The 18,363-nt window shown below is 34.4% G+C and overlaps 1 protein-coding gene and 1 non-coding gene across 3 annotated transcripts in view; one reads left to right on the top strand and one right to left on the bottom strand.

The window, feature by feature from the left end:
• The window catches only part of SPEN (spen family transcriptional repressor), a 76,208-nt gene that overhangs the window by 44,073 nt on the left and 13,772 nt on the right, over positions 1-18,363 (top strand). For both annotated transcript variants that reach the window (XM_072975323.1, XM_072975324.1), the window contains 7 exons: positions 5,372-5,532; positions 7,091-7,291; positions 10,331-10,482; positions 13,016-13,141; positions 13,474-13,587; positions 14,678-14,791; positions 15,723-15,823. In XM_072975323.1, coding sequence (XP_072831424.1) covers positions 5,372-5,532; positions 7,091-7,291; positions 10,331-10,482; positions 13,016-13,141; positions 13,474-13,587; positions 14,678-14,791; positions 15,723-15,823 — 969 coding nt within the window. The remainder of the gene's footprint in view (positions 1-5,371; positions 5,533-7,090; positions 7,292-10,330; positions 10,483-13,015; positions 13,142-13,473; positions 13,588-14,677; positions 14,792-15,722; positions 15,824-18,363) is intronic.
• On the bottom strand, positions 17,140-17,212 carry TRNAA-UGC (transfer RNA alanine (anticodon UGC)). The gene has a single exon. It is a non-coding gene; the product is annotated as a tRNA-Ala (tRNA).

Genomic DNA, 18,363 nt, shown 5'->3' with positions numbered 1-18,363 from the left:
ATTGAGCTTTTGTTTGTTTTGGTAGTATCTATTGACATTTGCTATATTAGAAATTTAAACTTTTAATTTGAACACTTTATTCATTTGACATAACTTTTAATTTTCTCTCTTTTTAAATTTTTAATAGTTTATTTGAGCAAAAATCTATTTAAATGTGGGCAGTGCGAAACTGGAAGTGATTAGGAGATCTCCACCAACAGGAGCTGGAGGAAAGAATTTTGTAGAGAAAGGGCAGAAGCAAAGCAGAAAAGTTTTTTGGTTGGTTATGGCTTTAGCTTTTGCCTTATTTGGAAAAGCCTAATTGGCTGTTTGCTATTGGTTGTCCTTAGGTTTGATTTCTTAACCTTGAGGCATTTGTAGGCTTAGGGTCTGGTTTGCTTAAGTAGGGCTGCTAAGGTATTAGAACCACCTCGGTCTAGTGGTCTCCTTGTTTAATTAATTTAACAACTCTCCTCTTTTGTTCATCCTCTCATACATGAGAGTTTAACCAAAAAATTCGGTGTTACTGCCATTCTTGGTCACTATCAGGTTGTTAAGTTGTTCTTGTCTCTTCGCGAACTCATAGGTTAAGTTTGGTCTGTGGAAGAATTGTTTTTGCTGTTCTTCTCGTTGTTCATCTTATTTCTCTACAAGTTCAGTGAGACCATCTGATGTACTGCTGATGTCTACAAACATGAATTTAAGACCCTTGAGAGAACATGGCCCACCAGGGAGATTATAATGGTAACTACCAGTTGGTTAATACCAAGAGACTGAAGTGTGCTCCCTTGGGCTCTCTATGAACCGAACAAGTTGGTATCAAATAAATCGAAGAATGTACCCGAAGGGTACTGTTTTAAGTTAAGTGGCTTGTTTGTTAATCTCCTGTATTTGCTATAATACCAGAGATGTTGATCCAGGCAGAGCAGGAGGTATTTGCTGTATAGCACAGACTTAATGGCTTGTTTTGCCAATAAACAATCTAAAGCAGTTCTGTTTTCTAAAACCACCTTAGCAATACATTCTAGGGACTTTTGTTGTGCAGCACTGACCTCAGTGGTAGATTTAGTGGTAGTTGCCAGAGTTAAGGAGCCTTGTCTTCCTGTGCATTTACAGAGAGGAAAAAGCAAATGGTGAAAAGGCAAAAGAAATGGAGGTTTCTTATTGGAGACAAAGATCTTCATCCCTTATCTTAGGAGAGCTGTCTACTTCAAGATGTCTGCTTCTGGGGCAGAAGCTCCATAGTTAATTTTAATTTTAGCTCTCTAGCTGGTGTGACATAACTATCTTTTAAAAAAAGAAATGAGATGAGTGGTATTGTTTTATATTTATGCAAATCTCTTTAATGTCTGATTTAATAAGATAGCTAGATTCTCATAACGCCTTCTGTATTTAAATTGTGATTATGAATTTTTTGTGTGTGAATTATATGAAGATGTGGCCTCACACAGATATATAATTGAAGTAGGGAGAACCTCACAGACCCCCTAAAAGGACCTTGGAGGCCCCCAAAGGTCCTCAAATCACATATAGAGAACTCATGCATTAAAAAAATATGATCATCTTGAAAATTTGGACCTGTAAAAGACTGGATCTAGAGGGATTATTACCTAGTATGATACATTGCATTTAAGAAATTAGATGATTTTCCCCCTTCATTTGATGGAAGCACCAAGGACAGAGGGCACATTTTGAATTGCCCAAACCTGATGGAAAATCTGCATTTGAATCTTTCCCCTCTTGACTTAAGCTGTATATATTGATTATGTAGAGAGAAAAAAATTATTAGTTGCCTGATGAAAGAGAATAGAGATTGTTGGAAAGCTGTCACTTGAGATTATATCTGCTTTTAACAAATGGGCCTTCTTAACTGTTTTAACTGCAAAGTTTTTTTGTCACTTTAATGGCTACTCTTTAAAAAATCCATTTATGCCACATTTTTGTTTCTCAGCTTAACTTGGTTAAATACTTTTTTAATCTTACAATTTAAAAAAAAACAACATAGATGCATATTTAGCATAATCGGATGTTTACAAAAATACAGAGATATATTATGTAGAAGTCAGTCATTGGCTGTTACTCTTGCGTGTGAACAAATTTAGCCCTGAGTCATCTTATAAATAGCATACCCAGTGCCTTGACATTTTCAGTGTCAAGAGTCAAATGCTCACTGTAGTTCTATGTATAAAATGGCTGTAGGAACAGTAATAGTTGATTATTTGACACCATAATTTAGTTTAAGAGAATCCTGTCATCCTATATTCTGTTTGCTTATCAAGAATTGTTGAAGGGTGGTATATAGCTCAAGCGGTAGAACACATGCTTAGCATGCACGGGGTCCTGGGTTCAATCCCCAGTACCTCCTCTAAAATTAAATAAATAACCCTAATTACCTCCTCCCACCAAAAAAAAAAAAAAAAAGAATTGTTACGTAACCAGTTGTGTATTCTTGTATTTCTTCATTATGGAAAATTTTGAACCAGTCTGCTGCTTAGTTTTCTTAGTAATCTTAATTTAAAAATTATAAGTACATATAAGAAATAATTCAGCCTTATGTGTCTTGAGTGCTTGGGAAAAGTGTAACTAGATTTAAATTGTATTTCTTACCATTTAGAAGTTCTAAGTGATACTGAAAATGTAATATTGATATGGCCAGGTAAATTTAAAGTCTACTTTCCTAAAACTGTTAGTTGATAGATCATCATTACTACTATTTTAGGGCAATTTAGATTGGAAAACTTCTCATTAACTACTTCTGGCTTTTAAGAGAGAACTAAAATACCATACGTCATAAGTTTTGAACTGTTAAAATTCTTTAGTTTTCACAAAATTATGGAAATAATTTTTTTAAGTTAAAATTGACATAGATATTCTGGGTATTTGGGTTTTCTCTCAGTTTATAGGACTGAAAAGTATTTGGGGGTGTCTAAATTTGTGCTCCCATTTTGATTCAGGACCTTAAAATCTATAGTACTTGTAACAGACTACACTGGAAATGTACACTGCAGTTTTGGGTTAACATATCAAAATGTGAGTTCAAAAGGATCACGTTATTATTTTGTAATTTATTTAAAAATCTTTCCTTCTTTTTAGTTATCACTTCAAACTGGTCAGCAGATATATCTGCCAGTTAAATTTTGATCTTTTTTAAAAAAATTGCTGTGGTAGTAGGGAATTTACCAAAAGCATGATGACATTTATAATAAATCTAATTTCTATTATTATTTTGTACTTTAAAATCTTTGTTACCATTGATAGATCACCTTCCTCTGCATTCATATAATATAGACTTAAACAGAACTTTGTTTTTGTTGGCTCATTATTTTAGTAGCCAGAAATTCTGTTCTTGCCCATATTTGTTTACTTCTTCATCCACTACTGCTAAGGAATTTTGGCATATATAATATTAGTAGTATTGTAATTAAGATATTTACCTCAATGGTTATTTATGATTCCTTGGAATTAAGTGACATTCACATAATATATTCTGTATTGTAGTCACCTGATGGCCTTGTGAATAATCTTGTATTACTTGGAGTATATAAATACATTTAGCAAGCATTTTTTTCCTTCTGTGCTAAAAACAGAAGATTAATTTTGTTAATCTTTAATTTAAGTGAAAGTATGTATCCTATTCACTTAGTACGAGAAACACTACTATTGCTGAATAATCTAGAAAAGAATTTTATTTTTATTTATGGGAAAACTGATACCTAGTCATTCATAGGAAACCTGGCAATGATGACTTGTGGCTCCTTCTCGAGGCGTGCATCCCTAGTAGTTTTTTTTATTTTGTAACTCGGATACTTCTTTTGGTTCTTACTAGCATGGGTTTATTTCTCTGTGTTTCAAACTGCAGAAAGCTCTGATAACCCCATGAAGTTTTTATCTTTTGCCTTATCTTGTAAGAGCTAAATAAAAATGCTGTTTAAATTCTTAGTTATAGCACACTATTTTCTTATAGCACTTCTTTATTTTTTTCAGAAAGCAATAGTGAATGTCTCAGATCCTAGTGTTGAATTTATTCATCTGGCTGGTTTAGAGTTTGTCTTGGATATGAGAGCTGTAGTCTTAGCACAAATGACAAAAGCTGTGGAATCTTTTCTCTAATGAGTGTGCCTAAGGTGGATTAAACCCCGACCCCCTAGAGTTATTTGCTTAAAGGATTAAGTCTTCCACAACAAGGAGGGGAGTGTATGAAGCAAAATTTCAGAAACCTGTAAATAACAGAACTTGTAAATAACTTTTTATTAAGCTATTTGAGAATGCGAGAAAAGAACTTAAAACCATAGTAGTCTTGCACATCCAGTACTGAAAAGAGAATTTTATATTTCTCACATGGTTCTTGGGCATAATAAGCTGGTTTGAGTGTATTGCTCTCTTATTCTGACTGTGTTGGTAATAGTTTCTTCTTGCCTTTCAGCTGTGACCGTCTCACCCTTTGAGGTTTATGTTAAGCTGAAGAGAAAAATTAAATTTCCTTCTCATTTTCCACATTATTCACAGAGAAGAGAGTTTAAATTGATTAGATTCAAGTAACATAGAATATTTCTTTATTAGTCCTTCAAAAATTTTAAAATTAGAATTACCTGGGAAATTATTTTGGGTATTTTTTCCCCTAAAAATTAATTTACCCATGAGGTGATGGTGGTAGTAGTAGTAATAATAGTAACAGAGCGGTGCCACTTCATTTATTGATTACTGTCATATTTCAACTTCTGTAAATCTGTGGGTTATTTTATTTAATTCTTAACCCTGTAAGATAGGTACTGTTATTATTTTCATTTTATAAATATGGAAACAGAGGCTTAGCAGGAAGTTAAGTGACTTGTCCAAGGATACATGCTCTGTAACTGAGCCAAGATTTGAATTAAGATCTCTGAATCCTAAATTATTCTGTTATATATCCACTATTCTGTTATTATTACCCTTAAGTGAATTGTGTTTACTGGTCTTATTTCATTTGGAAAGAATTGTTCATGTTTTACACAGATTGAAACATTTGTCTTTAGGCGGCATGTGGTGGTAAAAGATGGTTACTTTTACTTCCACATTCTCAGGCCAAGGTTTGCTGTCTTCTGCCATCTCTGAAGGTAGAATATGAAATAAATGTGGAGAAGATAGGGTGTCCAGAAATTCCAGACCTGAAATTTAGACCTTTTAATTATTACCACTTGTTGATTGGAGGAGGGGTGTTAGGTTTGTTTATTTGCTTTATTTAAATAGAGGTACTGGGAATTGAACTCCGGACCTCATACATGCAAAGCATGTGCTCTACCATTGAGCCATTACTGCCCTCCCCACTTGGCGATTTTGAAAAGTTTTTTATGCAGCTTGTTTTCTGTTTATTTTTTCACTAAAGTTTTTTTTTTTCTTTCTTTCTTTTCTGCAGCACTGATTCCAGCAGTAGTTCAAGTGATGACTCTCCAGCCCGATCAGTTCAATCTGCAGCAGTCCCAGCACCCACTTCCCAGTTGCTTTCATCCCTGGAAAAAGATGAGCCCCGTAAAAGTTTTGGGATCAAGGTTCAGAATCTTCCAGTACGCTCAACAGGTAAAATTCTGTCTTACTGTACTCTCTGCTACAACTGGGGGATGAGAGACCCAGCTCCTTAAATTCTATACTTTGTATAGAATTTATCTAAGTATCTCACTCTCTTAATCTGACTGTGTTGGTAATATTTTCTCCTTGTCTTTCAGCTTTGTCTCCCCCTTTTTTCTTTTTGTGGTTTGTTGATATTTAACACCATGTAAGAAAAAGCAGGTGGTTATAAATTTATGTAGTTTCTAGGTTGTTATATATGTAAAGATTGCATGTTACTTTATTTATACTTAATTATATACACATACTTATACACATAAAGATTATATGGTGCAAAAAAAAGATTATATGGTGCATGTTGTATAAAGTTTATTTTTGAATAAAAATGCTTTCTGAATTAAATATTTTGATATTAGGGGAAGTTTGGTATAATGAAATTGTAGAAATACTAAGTCAGATTTATATTGGCCTGGTGTCCTGTGTTCTATAAAATAACTTTGGATGTATAATTATGATACGAAACCCATTTCAAAATATTAACATTTTAAGTGAGAAAAGTCATGAGTAATGGCTTTATATAGTTAAAAGCTATACTGTACTCTTTACTCCAATTTTATTGATTGATAGTTGGCCATAATGTATTGTTATTCCTCCATTAGGAGTATTGAGTATATAAACAACTGTCAGGAGATGGTCAGACTAACAAAGACCAAACTAAGTATTTCTTAGCTAAATGCATTTCAGTGATTACTTAAATCATTTATTAAAGCAGCCCGTAAAACCTCCATGCCAGGTTTATGAATAGAGATGCTGAGACACAAATGTTGGTTTTTGACATTACTCTGCAGTTTAGGAATGGGCAGGGGTTAAATTGGTTTGTCTTTCTGTACAGTTTTAATTTTTATAATGAAGTAAATTAATATAAGACCTTTATATGGTATAATTCATCTGTTAAAGGCCTTAAAGTTGTTTAGTATGTCACATGCCATTTCCCACACAATTTTATCATTGACATGATATTTGGAAAACTAGAAATATGACTTTCTTTCTCAAGTCTTTAAAGTTTTATATATACACATATATGTATATTTGTAAAGTTTTTATCGTGAAAATTTTAAACATCCGCAACAGTAGAAGGAGTAGCAAAATGAACCCCTTTACACCATACCCCAGATTTAACAATCAGCAGTATTTTGCCATACTTGCTTTATCTGGCCCCATCTTCCTTCTCTCCTGTTCTTGTTACCTTTTTATGGTAAAGTGAATCCCTGTCATTACATCATTTAATACTGACTTAAAAGATGTATAATTTGCATTTATCTATAAAATATAATGGCATTTTTCTGCACAACCATGATACCATTCTTACCTAACAAATAACCAGTAATGTCTTCTAACACCTAGTTTATTTTCAGAATTGTACAGTCAGCTCTAAAATGCCTTTTTATAATTATTTTATTTGAAAAGTAACATTTTAATGCTAACAAAACTTAGCACCAAAAATTGGGCTAAAGATTGAGTTGTAACTAAATTAGAAAAATAATCAACTTGTTTTTGTTTGGGGATTTAGATACAAGCCTTAAAGATGGTCTTTTCCATGAATTTAAGAAATTTGGAAAGGTGACTTCAGTGCAGATACATGGAGCTTCAGAAGAGAGGTATGGTCTGGTGTTCTTTCGGCAGCAAGAGGACCAAGAAAAAGCATTGACTGCATCGAAAGGAAAACTTTTCTTTGGCATGCAGATCGAAGTAACAGCATGGATAGGGCCAGGTAAGAGACAAGAAAGCTTTCCAGTTTTTGAAAGGGCAACATATTATCCTGAATGTGGACACTATTCCAGCTCTATTTATTAACATACTTCCAGTGTCTTCTGTTTTAAAGAGTGGTTATATTTTATTTTTCAACTTAATAAAATACATTGTTTTGGTTAGGGTGGGATAAAGATAGCTCTATTTCTATAAGGGAGCAATGCTAACTTTTCAGAGTCCTAAAAGGCAGCGTATAGCCCCTTGTCGAATCCTCCCTTTCAAAACGATTGAATTGGTTGAGATAAGGAGGTAATTCCTAGGAGAATGACAACAGAATTATCCTGAATTAGAAAACAAACTACATTGGTTTGAGGGACTACTTAGGCCAGTTTTATTTCCATTATGCCTAGCACAAATTGGGTCTGTTATTCTAGCTTCCATGTCCCTGAAAGATAGTGATGGAGAGGCAGGACTAAGTCTTATGAGTACAACCCAGTGAACATTTTAAGGGTACATTATATTGCTTGAACCTTCCTGTAAGACCTATTTATTCTAAGGCAGGAAGTCTTGTCAGGCATGACTTGGGTCAGTGTTTTTCCTGTTTCAGAGCCACCTGCAGTGCTCACTTATTAAAATGCAGACTCTGACTGTACCCCAGCTTACTGGTTCAAAGTTTGCATGCTCAAGTTTGGAAACCCTGGATTTAAGGCAACTTGTGAGCAATTTGTAGAGGAATGAAGAGAAATGTTAAAATTACGCAGTTACATTATGTAGCTGAGACAATTGAACTTAAGACTAAGACTTTGAGTAGAATTTACAGGTAAACATAGCCCATTTTCTTGGAATATTTATTTTATTTGACAGTTAAGAGGAAAAATAGAATTTCTCTGCTAAGAATGTGTAAATGTTACTGGTATATTAAAACAGACAGTTTTTAGCATGAAGACTGTAAAATGTGCATAATTTTATAAACACAGGAATTCAAAGGAATTATAAGTTATGCCTTCACATTCCCTCCTGCCAAGTTTGAGGTATACTGCCTTAACTTATACTGGGCCAAGAGTAACTTAGGAGTTCTTATTTAACACATTTGGAACGGGTCAGAACTGACTTGGAAGAATAATATTTAAGATGTCGTATAATCTATGTAAGCTTTTAGAGCCATACATAATTATCAACTAGTGAGGATCTAATTCAGGGGCATTATCAGTAGGTGACCTTCTGATCTCCACATGGTAGGTCTAGCTTGAGATTGTCATTGTTAAAAAATGCATTTTACCCAATTAGTTAGCACCCAGAGTATTAATTGGACTTTAACCACCTGACACTGAAGATTTTGAGATGTTTGATTGGTTCAAGTATAGGAGAGCTGAAGGTACTTCTTTCAGATGGGACTGCATGAAACACCCAGTTTAATGGGATATTTGAAAGCTGAGTATGGAGACTTGGTTGAAATTATGCTGTTGGATGCTTGTCATAAATGTTACATACTGAAATGTATGGAGCTGATTGCTTCCTTAGGTAAAGGAGCTCTTGAAATTAAAAAGATCCAAATCCAGGAAACCCAGCTTTGCACAGAGACCGCTAATGGCTTCTAAGATTGTGCTTTTTAAAAATCTTCTATGCATAGCATTACAGTACCCTAAACGTGAAGTTGCAGGACAAAAGTTTTTTCACTAATGTGTAGGCATTAAGACTTAAAACTGGTCATGAAGCTTAGATAGATTACATGTGGAAGACATTTTTTTCCCCTCCTAAACTGAATTTTCAATTTTGAAATTTTACTGAGCTGTTTGGTGGAACTGAAGTCATTACAGATTTTAATGATTGCAGATCATGCTTTATCCTTCTCATTCTGCCTGTTGGAGTACAAACCTCAAGATGTGTCTGCATTAATTTTTCCTTAAAAATTTTTCTCTTTTTAAATGAAATGTTCCTAAATATGTGCCCTCTATTAGATAGATAGCTTTGAGAAGACCTAGTTGAGCTTAAAATGAGATATACCCCTGTGAGATAAGATGAAAATGCAGAAACAGGTGTACTGAGTCCACTGAGTAGGTACTCTTTGATGACACAGGTTAGAGTAAGCTGAGCTACCACTGGAGCTTTCAACCTAGAATCAGGAGTGAGGTATATTCTGGCTTGAGTTCACCCAACAGTTCAGAAGTTGAGTCTTTTTAATACCAGTGTTGTTGACATCATCAGTAATGTTTCAGTAGCTGGCACTAAACACTTTGTTTCAGTCGAGTTGATTAAATATTAACTTTTTTGGATGGCTTTGTTTTACATTTAAACAGAGAACATCCAGGCTGTATTATAATTATTATCAACAATACGTTGAATGTCCCTGCCCTAGGTCATGTTAATAAATGGAGCTTCACAGAAGGCCTATGATTGAATTAGACATTGAATCTTTTGATCATAAGAAATAGAAACCTTATGAGTTATTTACTCTCTGTTTGGCATTGGTACCATGTAACACCAAAAGAAGATATTTTGTGCTACTTCAATCAGCTTTCCATACAGTTATTATTCTTAGTTCTAAAAATTGCTGTATTTAGACAATTGGGCATGACAAGTGTAAAATGTTAAATATTGTACAAAATGTTGAAAAGTAAATTAAATAATGAAGCTGGACATTTTTTAGCTGACTTTTATGTGTATTTCAGATTGTAGTTTTATGCCACATATTTAGAGCCTGCTGCATAATTTTGGAACCTAAGATTAGGCTCAAATAATTTTTTTTTCCTCCTGGGAATTAAGACCTATTTCTGTGATCATGATTATTTTTTTAAAAAGTCAATTTAGCAGATTGAAATTCAGTTCACTTTTCCATTTTAAAGATGAAGGTATTAATGTTTTCTTAAGTTTTTGGACCGATTTCTTTAGCCTTTGTATTCCTCTTTTGCTTTGAAGCTATTTCTGATGATGTGTATAGTTTTCCAGATTGTATGAGTATTAAGCCTGCTATTTCAGAGACATAATTTCTTAAATGTAGATTTTTCCATGATACATGAATACGCATTGAAACACTCTTTGTCTTCCCCCATCTCACTTATAGAAACGGAAAGTGAAAATGAATTTCGCCCTTTGGATGAAAGGATTGATGAATTTCACCCCAAAGCAACAAGAACCCTCTTTATTGGCAACCTTGAAAAGACCACTACTTATCATGACCTTCGCAACATCTTCCAACGCTTTGGAGAAATTGTGGTATGTTGTTCTTACAGTAAAAACAGTTTTAGACTTTGTCGTAGAACATAAAGCATAGTACAAATTGTATTTGGAAAAATGGTATTTATATGGTGTAATGAATATTTTCTCATTTGCCCTATGTATTTTCAACTCCTGCTACAAGATTATCTAGCAAAACCCATCAGGGACTCCTTTATGTGTGTATGTGAAAATATGTAATTATCTTTATTTTGTATACATATATATTTTCCTTTCCATTTTTCTTTGCCCATTGGGTGGTGTTGTAATGCCGCCGCTAGTCCTGTGGATTGAAAGGAAAATCTGGAAGAAAAAACATTTGTTGTAAGAAAGAAGCAGCAGATTAGTGTATGGTTATTTTTTTTTTTTTAATCACAGTGCCCATCAAAAGTACCTTGGAGATTACTAGAATGTGACTGTCATGCCGGAAACTCAGTTTTATTTTGAAATTTTAATCAGAATCATTTTTTAAACTATGCAAGTCATTGTTAGATTTAGGAATAGAAGGATTTGTCTTCCCCATTACTTAAACTTGAGTCAATTTATAGTGAAAATAGTTTAGTTGCTGCTTTGTACCCTTAGGTTATGTACTATTTTGTTGTTGTTTGAAAAAATAGGGAAATTGCTTGTTTTCCTAGACTTTCTCTATATTAATAACAGTAAAGAAAATACTCTAGCATTTTTAGACTTTGGAGAGTAAAAGAGGATAGAAATAGCTATTGTTCATCTTTTGTGGGGGGTGTCGTGTCCATTTGTCCATCCCTTTATCCTTCTTTTATACACTAATGCTCTAAGCAAAAGATTTTTATTTTTTCAGTGACATGATCTGGTCTTGTGAGTAAGACATTATTTGTGTTTGTGGCAGATCTAAACCTTATCTTCTGGGGGCTGGGGGCAAGAGATTGAAGTAGTTGGTAGAAGTGAAGGAAAAACAGAGAAGCTGTATATTTAGAGAAATACACTAGCAAAACATTCATTTTTCTTTCTCACTTATTTTGATTTTTCTAAGTTCTCTTATTTTTGTGAGAGCAGCATACACTCTTTATTCCAGCTCTATTTCTTACCTAAATGAGTGACTTGATTCTCACTTACCTGTCTGGGTTCCAGTTCCTTTTGTCTTTACGCCATGATCTGTTATTTAATTTACTGTCTGTCATTCATGAGCCTGTGAATTGATAGAACTTTCAGACATACTTTTATTTGAATGTAGCTGCTACTTTCAGTTTTAGAGGAGTATAAAGAGTTGTATTTGGACACATGGATACATTTTCATCACCAGTGTTGCTAAAAATGGAATGATTATTGTGTTTTAAGAGCTTTGCTTGTCAATAAGGTGTACATGTCAATATTGTGTTTGAAAACCATAATCTTACAATGTTTGCAACTGCTCATAAATGTTACTGTTTTAATGACGTGCAAACTTTGGGAACGTGGTCGTCTGCTTACTGAGAACAGATTTTGCTACAACCAGAAGAATCTACTTAGTGATTCCACTAGTATTCTATGGAAACCATTTCTCTTAAATGGAGTTATCCTGGAATATTACATTCTGCATAATGATGAACACAGCTCCTGTTTACCATTACTTAGAAAAATTTTGAGTATAAGTTACTGCTTTTTTTTTTTAAGGTCCCATCAAACAGCTCTTTAAATGAATTACTCATTTTGCTCTGTTTCAGGTTTTGATTATTGGCTTGTGACCCTTAAGGAGGCTTAGATAATCACAATACATAATCTGCAGTATATGGCCCAGCTCATTATTGTTTAAATACAAGTTTTGCCATCCAGGTGTCTGGTTTCTCTGGACCATTTTCATGTGTAAGCCAGGTTTTTTCACTACCTCCTCTAAGTAGGCAGGACCAGAGTGTCAGATGTGACTATAGGTCTCGAGCATTCCAAAGAGATGGGGGTATTCCTTTATAGAGTGTTCCTTTAATCCAAGGATGGTGTTCTGATGCATCTTCACAAAGTAGTTCGGGTATTTATGTAATCCATTCATTCTGTGTGTAGGAGATTATCACCAGGCTGAATTCAGTTAGATACACTGATAGAGTGAGTCTTCTAATTTAGGATTGCATACTTTAAATCCCTTTTTGAAAACTTGACTTCTTTATCATTCTTACTCTTCCCAGATACTATATTTTAAATGGCTTACTCCTAATAAGGATTTTAGATATTGCAGAAGGGAATTATTTCTTAGGTTTTTATCAAATAGGCTATCTTTTCTTTCTTATCATAAATTTCTCAACACAGGAATTGTGGATTTAAATTTTTGAGTTTTGAATTGCATTGCAGTTGCTCTTCTGCAAAGGGCTTCACATGAGGAGATTTCATGGTTTGTGACTACAGATGCTGTGTTGTATAGTTTTTTAGGCTGTTAATTTACAGTTGCATTAAGATGTATAATTGTAACTAAGAAAATGATTTTGGGGAATATAATTGCTTTGAGAAATACATGCTTCATATGGATTTGGTTTATTCTGATTTATTTTTTATTGGCATATTACTGAGTGATATCCCCTGGCTTTTTTAGGATATTGATATTAAGAAAGTAAATGGAGTTCCTCAGTATGCATTCTTGCAATACTGTGATATTGCCAGCGTTTGTAAGGCTATTAAGAAGATGGATGGGGAATACCTTGGAAATAATCGCCTCAAGGTAAAGGAATTTGCATAAGTTATACTTGCCCTGTTTTTTAAGATCTGGAGTTTTTTGTGCATATGTCTGATTATTCAAAATTGCAGTAGTGAAGTGAGAGAACTATAAAGGTGATAAACTTTGCATCCTCATCCTGTTACACTATAATCTGAATTGATACTCGCTTAGCTGGGCAGGATAACTTTCTTCTAAATTTCTATTGATTTTAACCTGATGGTTCCCACTTGAGATGTTGGTTTGGTAAGATTGCTACAGAAGACAAGATTTTTTCAGAATTTTGTTGTTGAATAATTGGTGACTTAACTAATAGAAGTTTTGCCTTTTATATTCAGCTGGGTTTTGGAAAGAGCATGCCTACAAACTGTGTGTGGTTAGATGGGCTTTCTTCAAATGTGTCGGATCAATATTTAACACGTCATTTCTGCCGATATGGGCCTGTGGTAAAGGTAAGTGGGAGGTTTTGTTTTGTGGTTTAAAGTTACTTCTGACTCCCTTTTCTTGGTGTTCTGTCCTTTCAGTCCCAACTTCTATTGCTGACTTTCTTTTCTTTAATAACTCATACATTAAAATTCTCTTTTCCAAAATTTGGTCTAGAAGAGCATTTGCATCTGTTAGCTTATAATATATGAGTATTTTGAAAAACTTATCTAGTATCAGTCTAAATGATTAATTTTGGAACTAATATTTCTTAGGAATTTCTAGATTTTATCTCATGTTAAAATTAGTCTATAGAATTACTCGCTCACACTATGTAATTAGTTTCTTTTTTTTAATGACGATGACTTTAAAAGGACTCTCACACAATAGAATATTCATCTAACCAGTGTTTGTTACGTAGCACGCTCACAAACATAACAGGAAAAGGGTCTCTGGTCCCCATTCCATTATGTGAAGCCTTTAACTTCTTGAAAGCAGATTTACACTGTGGTAGGCATGTTGCATAACTTTGAAATTTAAGTGTAGCTTTTGTTTTTTGGAGAAACACATCTTAAAGACCGTTAATATAAATAATCTAGCAGCTTTAAGACAGTAGTGCTGCTTATGACCAAAATACACTGTAACTTACTGTTTTTTTCTAATTTTACCTTTGGTGTCATGTAGTTTTTTCTTCTTAAATTTTCTGAATTAGAATATAGTTGATGTACAATATCAAATGGATTGTTGATGTACTCTAAGTTTTTTTTCTCTCTTTCAACTGTGTTGATTTTTGGGAGCCAAAACTACAAGGGTGCTTACTTTATAATACAGTACAGGACTCAGTCAACATGGAAAATAAAGTAAAATACAGAAAAACAAAATAAAGGCATAATATACCGCAAGCCACAGTATCCACAATTCTGAACAGTCCCTGCACATTTTACTGTGTTTTCACTATAACATGCATCATCAGGAAGAGCCTGAAATTTTTTCTAGAATTAAAAAAATTTTTTTTTTCTTGGCAGTATCCCTGTGGCTTAGAATTTTGTTGGGACTGACACTCAGTCTGGTGGATGAGGCTCTTATTTGTTTTTTGTTTTGTTTTTTTGTTTTTTACAGGTGGTGTTTGACCGCTTAAAAGGCATGGCCCTGGTTCTCTACAATGAGATTGAATACGCACAAGCAGCTGTGAAAGAGACCAAGGGGAGGAAAATCGGTGGGAATAAAATTAAGGTGTGCAGAAAGACTTTAAACAGAAGCAAAACACAGTAATGGTCAGATCCCAACCTCTTAATAACTGGCATTTTGTTGGTTTACAGGACATGCAGTGTATGTCCTCAGTTTTTAAGGGGGATATTACAGTTTTTACGTCTGGCTACTGGAGGGCACAGGGTCTATTAAACCATTAGCCACAGAACCTTCCCTAAAACTCCTCTCATCCAAGGAAGGGTGCTTCTCTGCGCCCCGGGTGCCTGGTGCTCTTTGTACAGGCTGGCCACAGTCACCTGTGGGCATCCGCACACCCAGGAGCTCCTTACGTCAGTCCAGTTTCTTGAATGGTCTTCTCTTCATCTTTTTTCCTCCTCAGCCAAAGAGTGGGTAACCACTGAAGGCATGATCTTTTTGTCTAGTATTTTTGTTTAAAAACTTTTGTTCGTGATAGTTTGAAGAAATTTGTGTTCTTCATAACTGTGGGTGGATAGATTGAAATCAGTCTTTTCAAAAATAAGATATTAATAAATGATGAGTATTATATTTTAGTGATTCTGAGGCCTGGCTGTGAGTAAAGTTTAAATGTTCTTTCATATTTTATTTTGTGTTCTAACTGTGGTTCTAGCAAATTTATGCACAACAGGTTACTGGATTTAGCTGGTCTAATTATTTAATTGATAATCTAGAATCCTTAGAGCTGTGTTTCAGTCTTCCATTTTACTTTTTCCACTCCTTCACAATTGGGTTCTGGAATTTTAGATTATAATTCTCTATCATTTTTGTGTAAAATTTGAGAGAGAGTTCAGGTTAATAAAATATAGTTTTAGTTGTTCTTTCTTAAAATTTATCCAGAGGGCTCTGTTGGGAAGAAATTTCAAATTTGGTAACACTTTCCATCATTAAAATCTGAAACTTTCACCAAACACCTGCTATTCTTTTTTTTTTTTTTAAGGTGGATTTTGCAAATCGGGAGAGTCAATTGGCATTTTATCACTGTATGGAAAAATCTGGTCAAGATATCAGAGACTTTTATGAAATGTTAGCAGAAAGAAGGTATGTGTTTTAACCTATCAGCATAGCTTGCATTTTAAAATTTCTAATATGTAAAATTTAGATGGGATTAAATTTTATCTTTCACTCATTTCTGCTCTGATCCCCTCAGAACTCATCCCTTTTATTCCTGCATAAAGAAACACATAAAAATTATTTTTATGAATCCAGTTTTCATGTAGCTCGTGGGATTTGGAATAACCTTATCTACATTTTCTCGCTGAGTTACTGTATAACAAGTTGAACTGCATTATTAAATATTAAACACCCTATATTTGTTTTTATTTATTTTTTAAACATTTTTTTATTGAGTTATAGTCATTTTACAATGTTGTGTCAAATTCCAGTGTAGAGCACAACTTTTCAGTTATACGTGAACATATATATATTCATTATCACATTTTTTTTCGCTGTGAGCTACCACAAGATCTTGTATATATTTCCTTGTGCTAACAATATAATCTTGTTTATCTATTCTACATATGCCTGTCAATATCTACAAATTTTGAACTCCCAGTCTATCTCTTCCCACCCCTTCTCCCCCTTAAATGCCCTATATATTTACTAATGACAACATCCAGGTTGTCACCATACATGAGCTCATGGAATTAAATTTTTTCCTTTTCGTTTTTTTTGGGGGGGGGGTTGTTAATTAGGTTTATTTATTTAATGGAGGTACTGGGGATTGAACCCAGGACCCTTGTGCATCCTAGGCATGCACTCTGCCACTGAGCTACTGTCCCCCTTGCTCGTAGAATTAATTTAAAAGGTGAGGGAGGGTAATAGCTCAGTGGTGGAGCACATGCTTAGCATGCACAAGGTCCTGGTTTCCATACCTCCATTAAAAAGAAAAGATGTTTAAAATGGTAAATTTTTAACACAACTTTGTAAACCGACTGTACTTTAAAAAGTCTTACAAGAAAAAACCCTCAAAAGACTATCAAGGGCTTTGTTTTAAATACAGATCTCTTAAATAATTTGTGAATTAGTAAGCCAGACCATAAATAAATTGGTAACTTTAGTGATGTAAAAAGTAAACCTGCCTTCTCCTTGTTAATATTTTCAGTCATGGTAATGTAGTATTTGATATTTTTCTGCTGCTTGTAGGGAACATTATAGAATCATTTAAGGTTTAGTTCAGAATCAGAATCATTTAGGTTAGAGTCATTTAAGTTTAAGGTCTCACAGTCTGAATCAGGTTATCTCTATTAGCTTAAAATTGCCCCAGAACAGATGCTTGATTATTTTTTAGACAAATATTATTAAGAATGCCTTTTTTAAGGGAAGGAGGCAGTTAGGTTTATTTATTATTTTTTAAGTGGAGGTACTGGGGATTGAACCCAGGACCTTGTGCATGCAAGGCAAGCACTCTACCACTGAGCTATGCCCTCCCCCTAGACCAGTATTATTAAAACATCCTAACAGTGTTACCATGTTCTTCAATAGCTGATCTATTTGAAAATGGAAACTATCATCCATATGATGAAGCTGTTTGTCCAAACATGCCTCTGTGATTAAGTCTCCTGGAATGTTACCAGTAACTCTCCACCCCTATACATGTTAGACAAAAGGCTGTTTGAAAAATGCCTTTAGACACTCAAGTATAAAAGGGCTCTACATGAGCCAAATCCTGATTGTGCTGCCAGAAATCTGTTTAATGCATTCCCTTTCTACTGCCTCTTCTCGCCAGTTCATTTTCGTTTAAATCATAGAAGGTATATATTTCTTTATCATTTGCTTGTGGAGTATTGTGTAATGGTCATTGTATACTTGGAAGCTTTTAAAATTAAAAATGTCCCCTACAGCCAGACTTCTAAAAGCTTGAAGTCCTAGGCTTTTGATGGTTTTTCACTAGTAGATTGGAACTCACATTCTGAATTTTTCTGTCAATTTTGTGTGTGTGTGTGTGTGTGTGTGTGTGTGAGAGAGAGGATGAACATATGTAAAAGAATGTGTCTACTGGGAAAGTTCTCCATCCTGGCTCCCCAAGTAACAGTCTGATGTCATTGTTAATACTTTAAATACTTACAGGAATTCTTATCCATAAGTGAGTGGAAAGTGTGTTGATGGTCTAGTGGCATCTAAGACATAAAAGTTCCATTAAAATCCCCTGTGCATACTCTTAAATATTTGTCAAAGAACAGTGTCTTGTGAGGGTTGGATAATGCTGTGTGAGTGTTAGTTTTTGTATATTGCTGCTTAAATTCACCCAGTTTACTGATCTGGTTCGGGCTTTGTTCTTTGGGTCTTACCCTTGGCTGTTTATCCCTGTTGAGTGGGGTTTATTTCCTAAAGCAGGAAGCGGGAGGGTGTGGGCCTTCACTGTGACCCAGTTTTACCCCGTTTGGTTTCAGATGGCAGTGCTTCTGGAGTGCATTCCTTGCAGTGGAACTTGAGAATCTTTACCCTTTCTGTAGAGTGGAAGGAAGTCATTCCACTGAATAGTTGATGAATAAATGAAAAAAAAATCGTTTACTCCTAAGGACGGTTCAGCTGAGGAATGCAAATGATGATCCATTTATGTAGGGCTCTACAGTTTAAAA

Source organism: Vicugna pacos, chromosome 13, assembly GCF_048564905.1.
Source record: "Vicugna pacos chromosome 13, VicPac4, whole genome shotgun sequence".
Classification (NCBI taxonomy): domain Eukaryota; kingdom Metazoa; phylum Chordata; class Mammalia; order Artiodactyla; family Camelidae; genus Vicugna; species Vicugna pacos.
The sequence above is the reverse complement of the archived record's forward strand: the minus strand, read 5'-3'. Positions and strand labels throughout refer to the sequence as shown.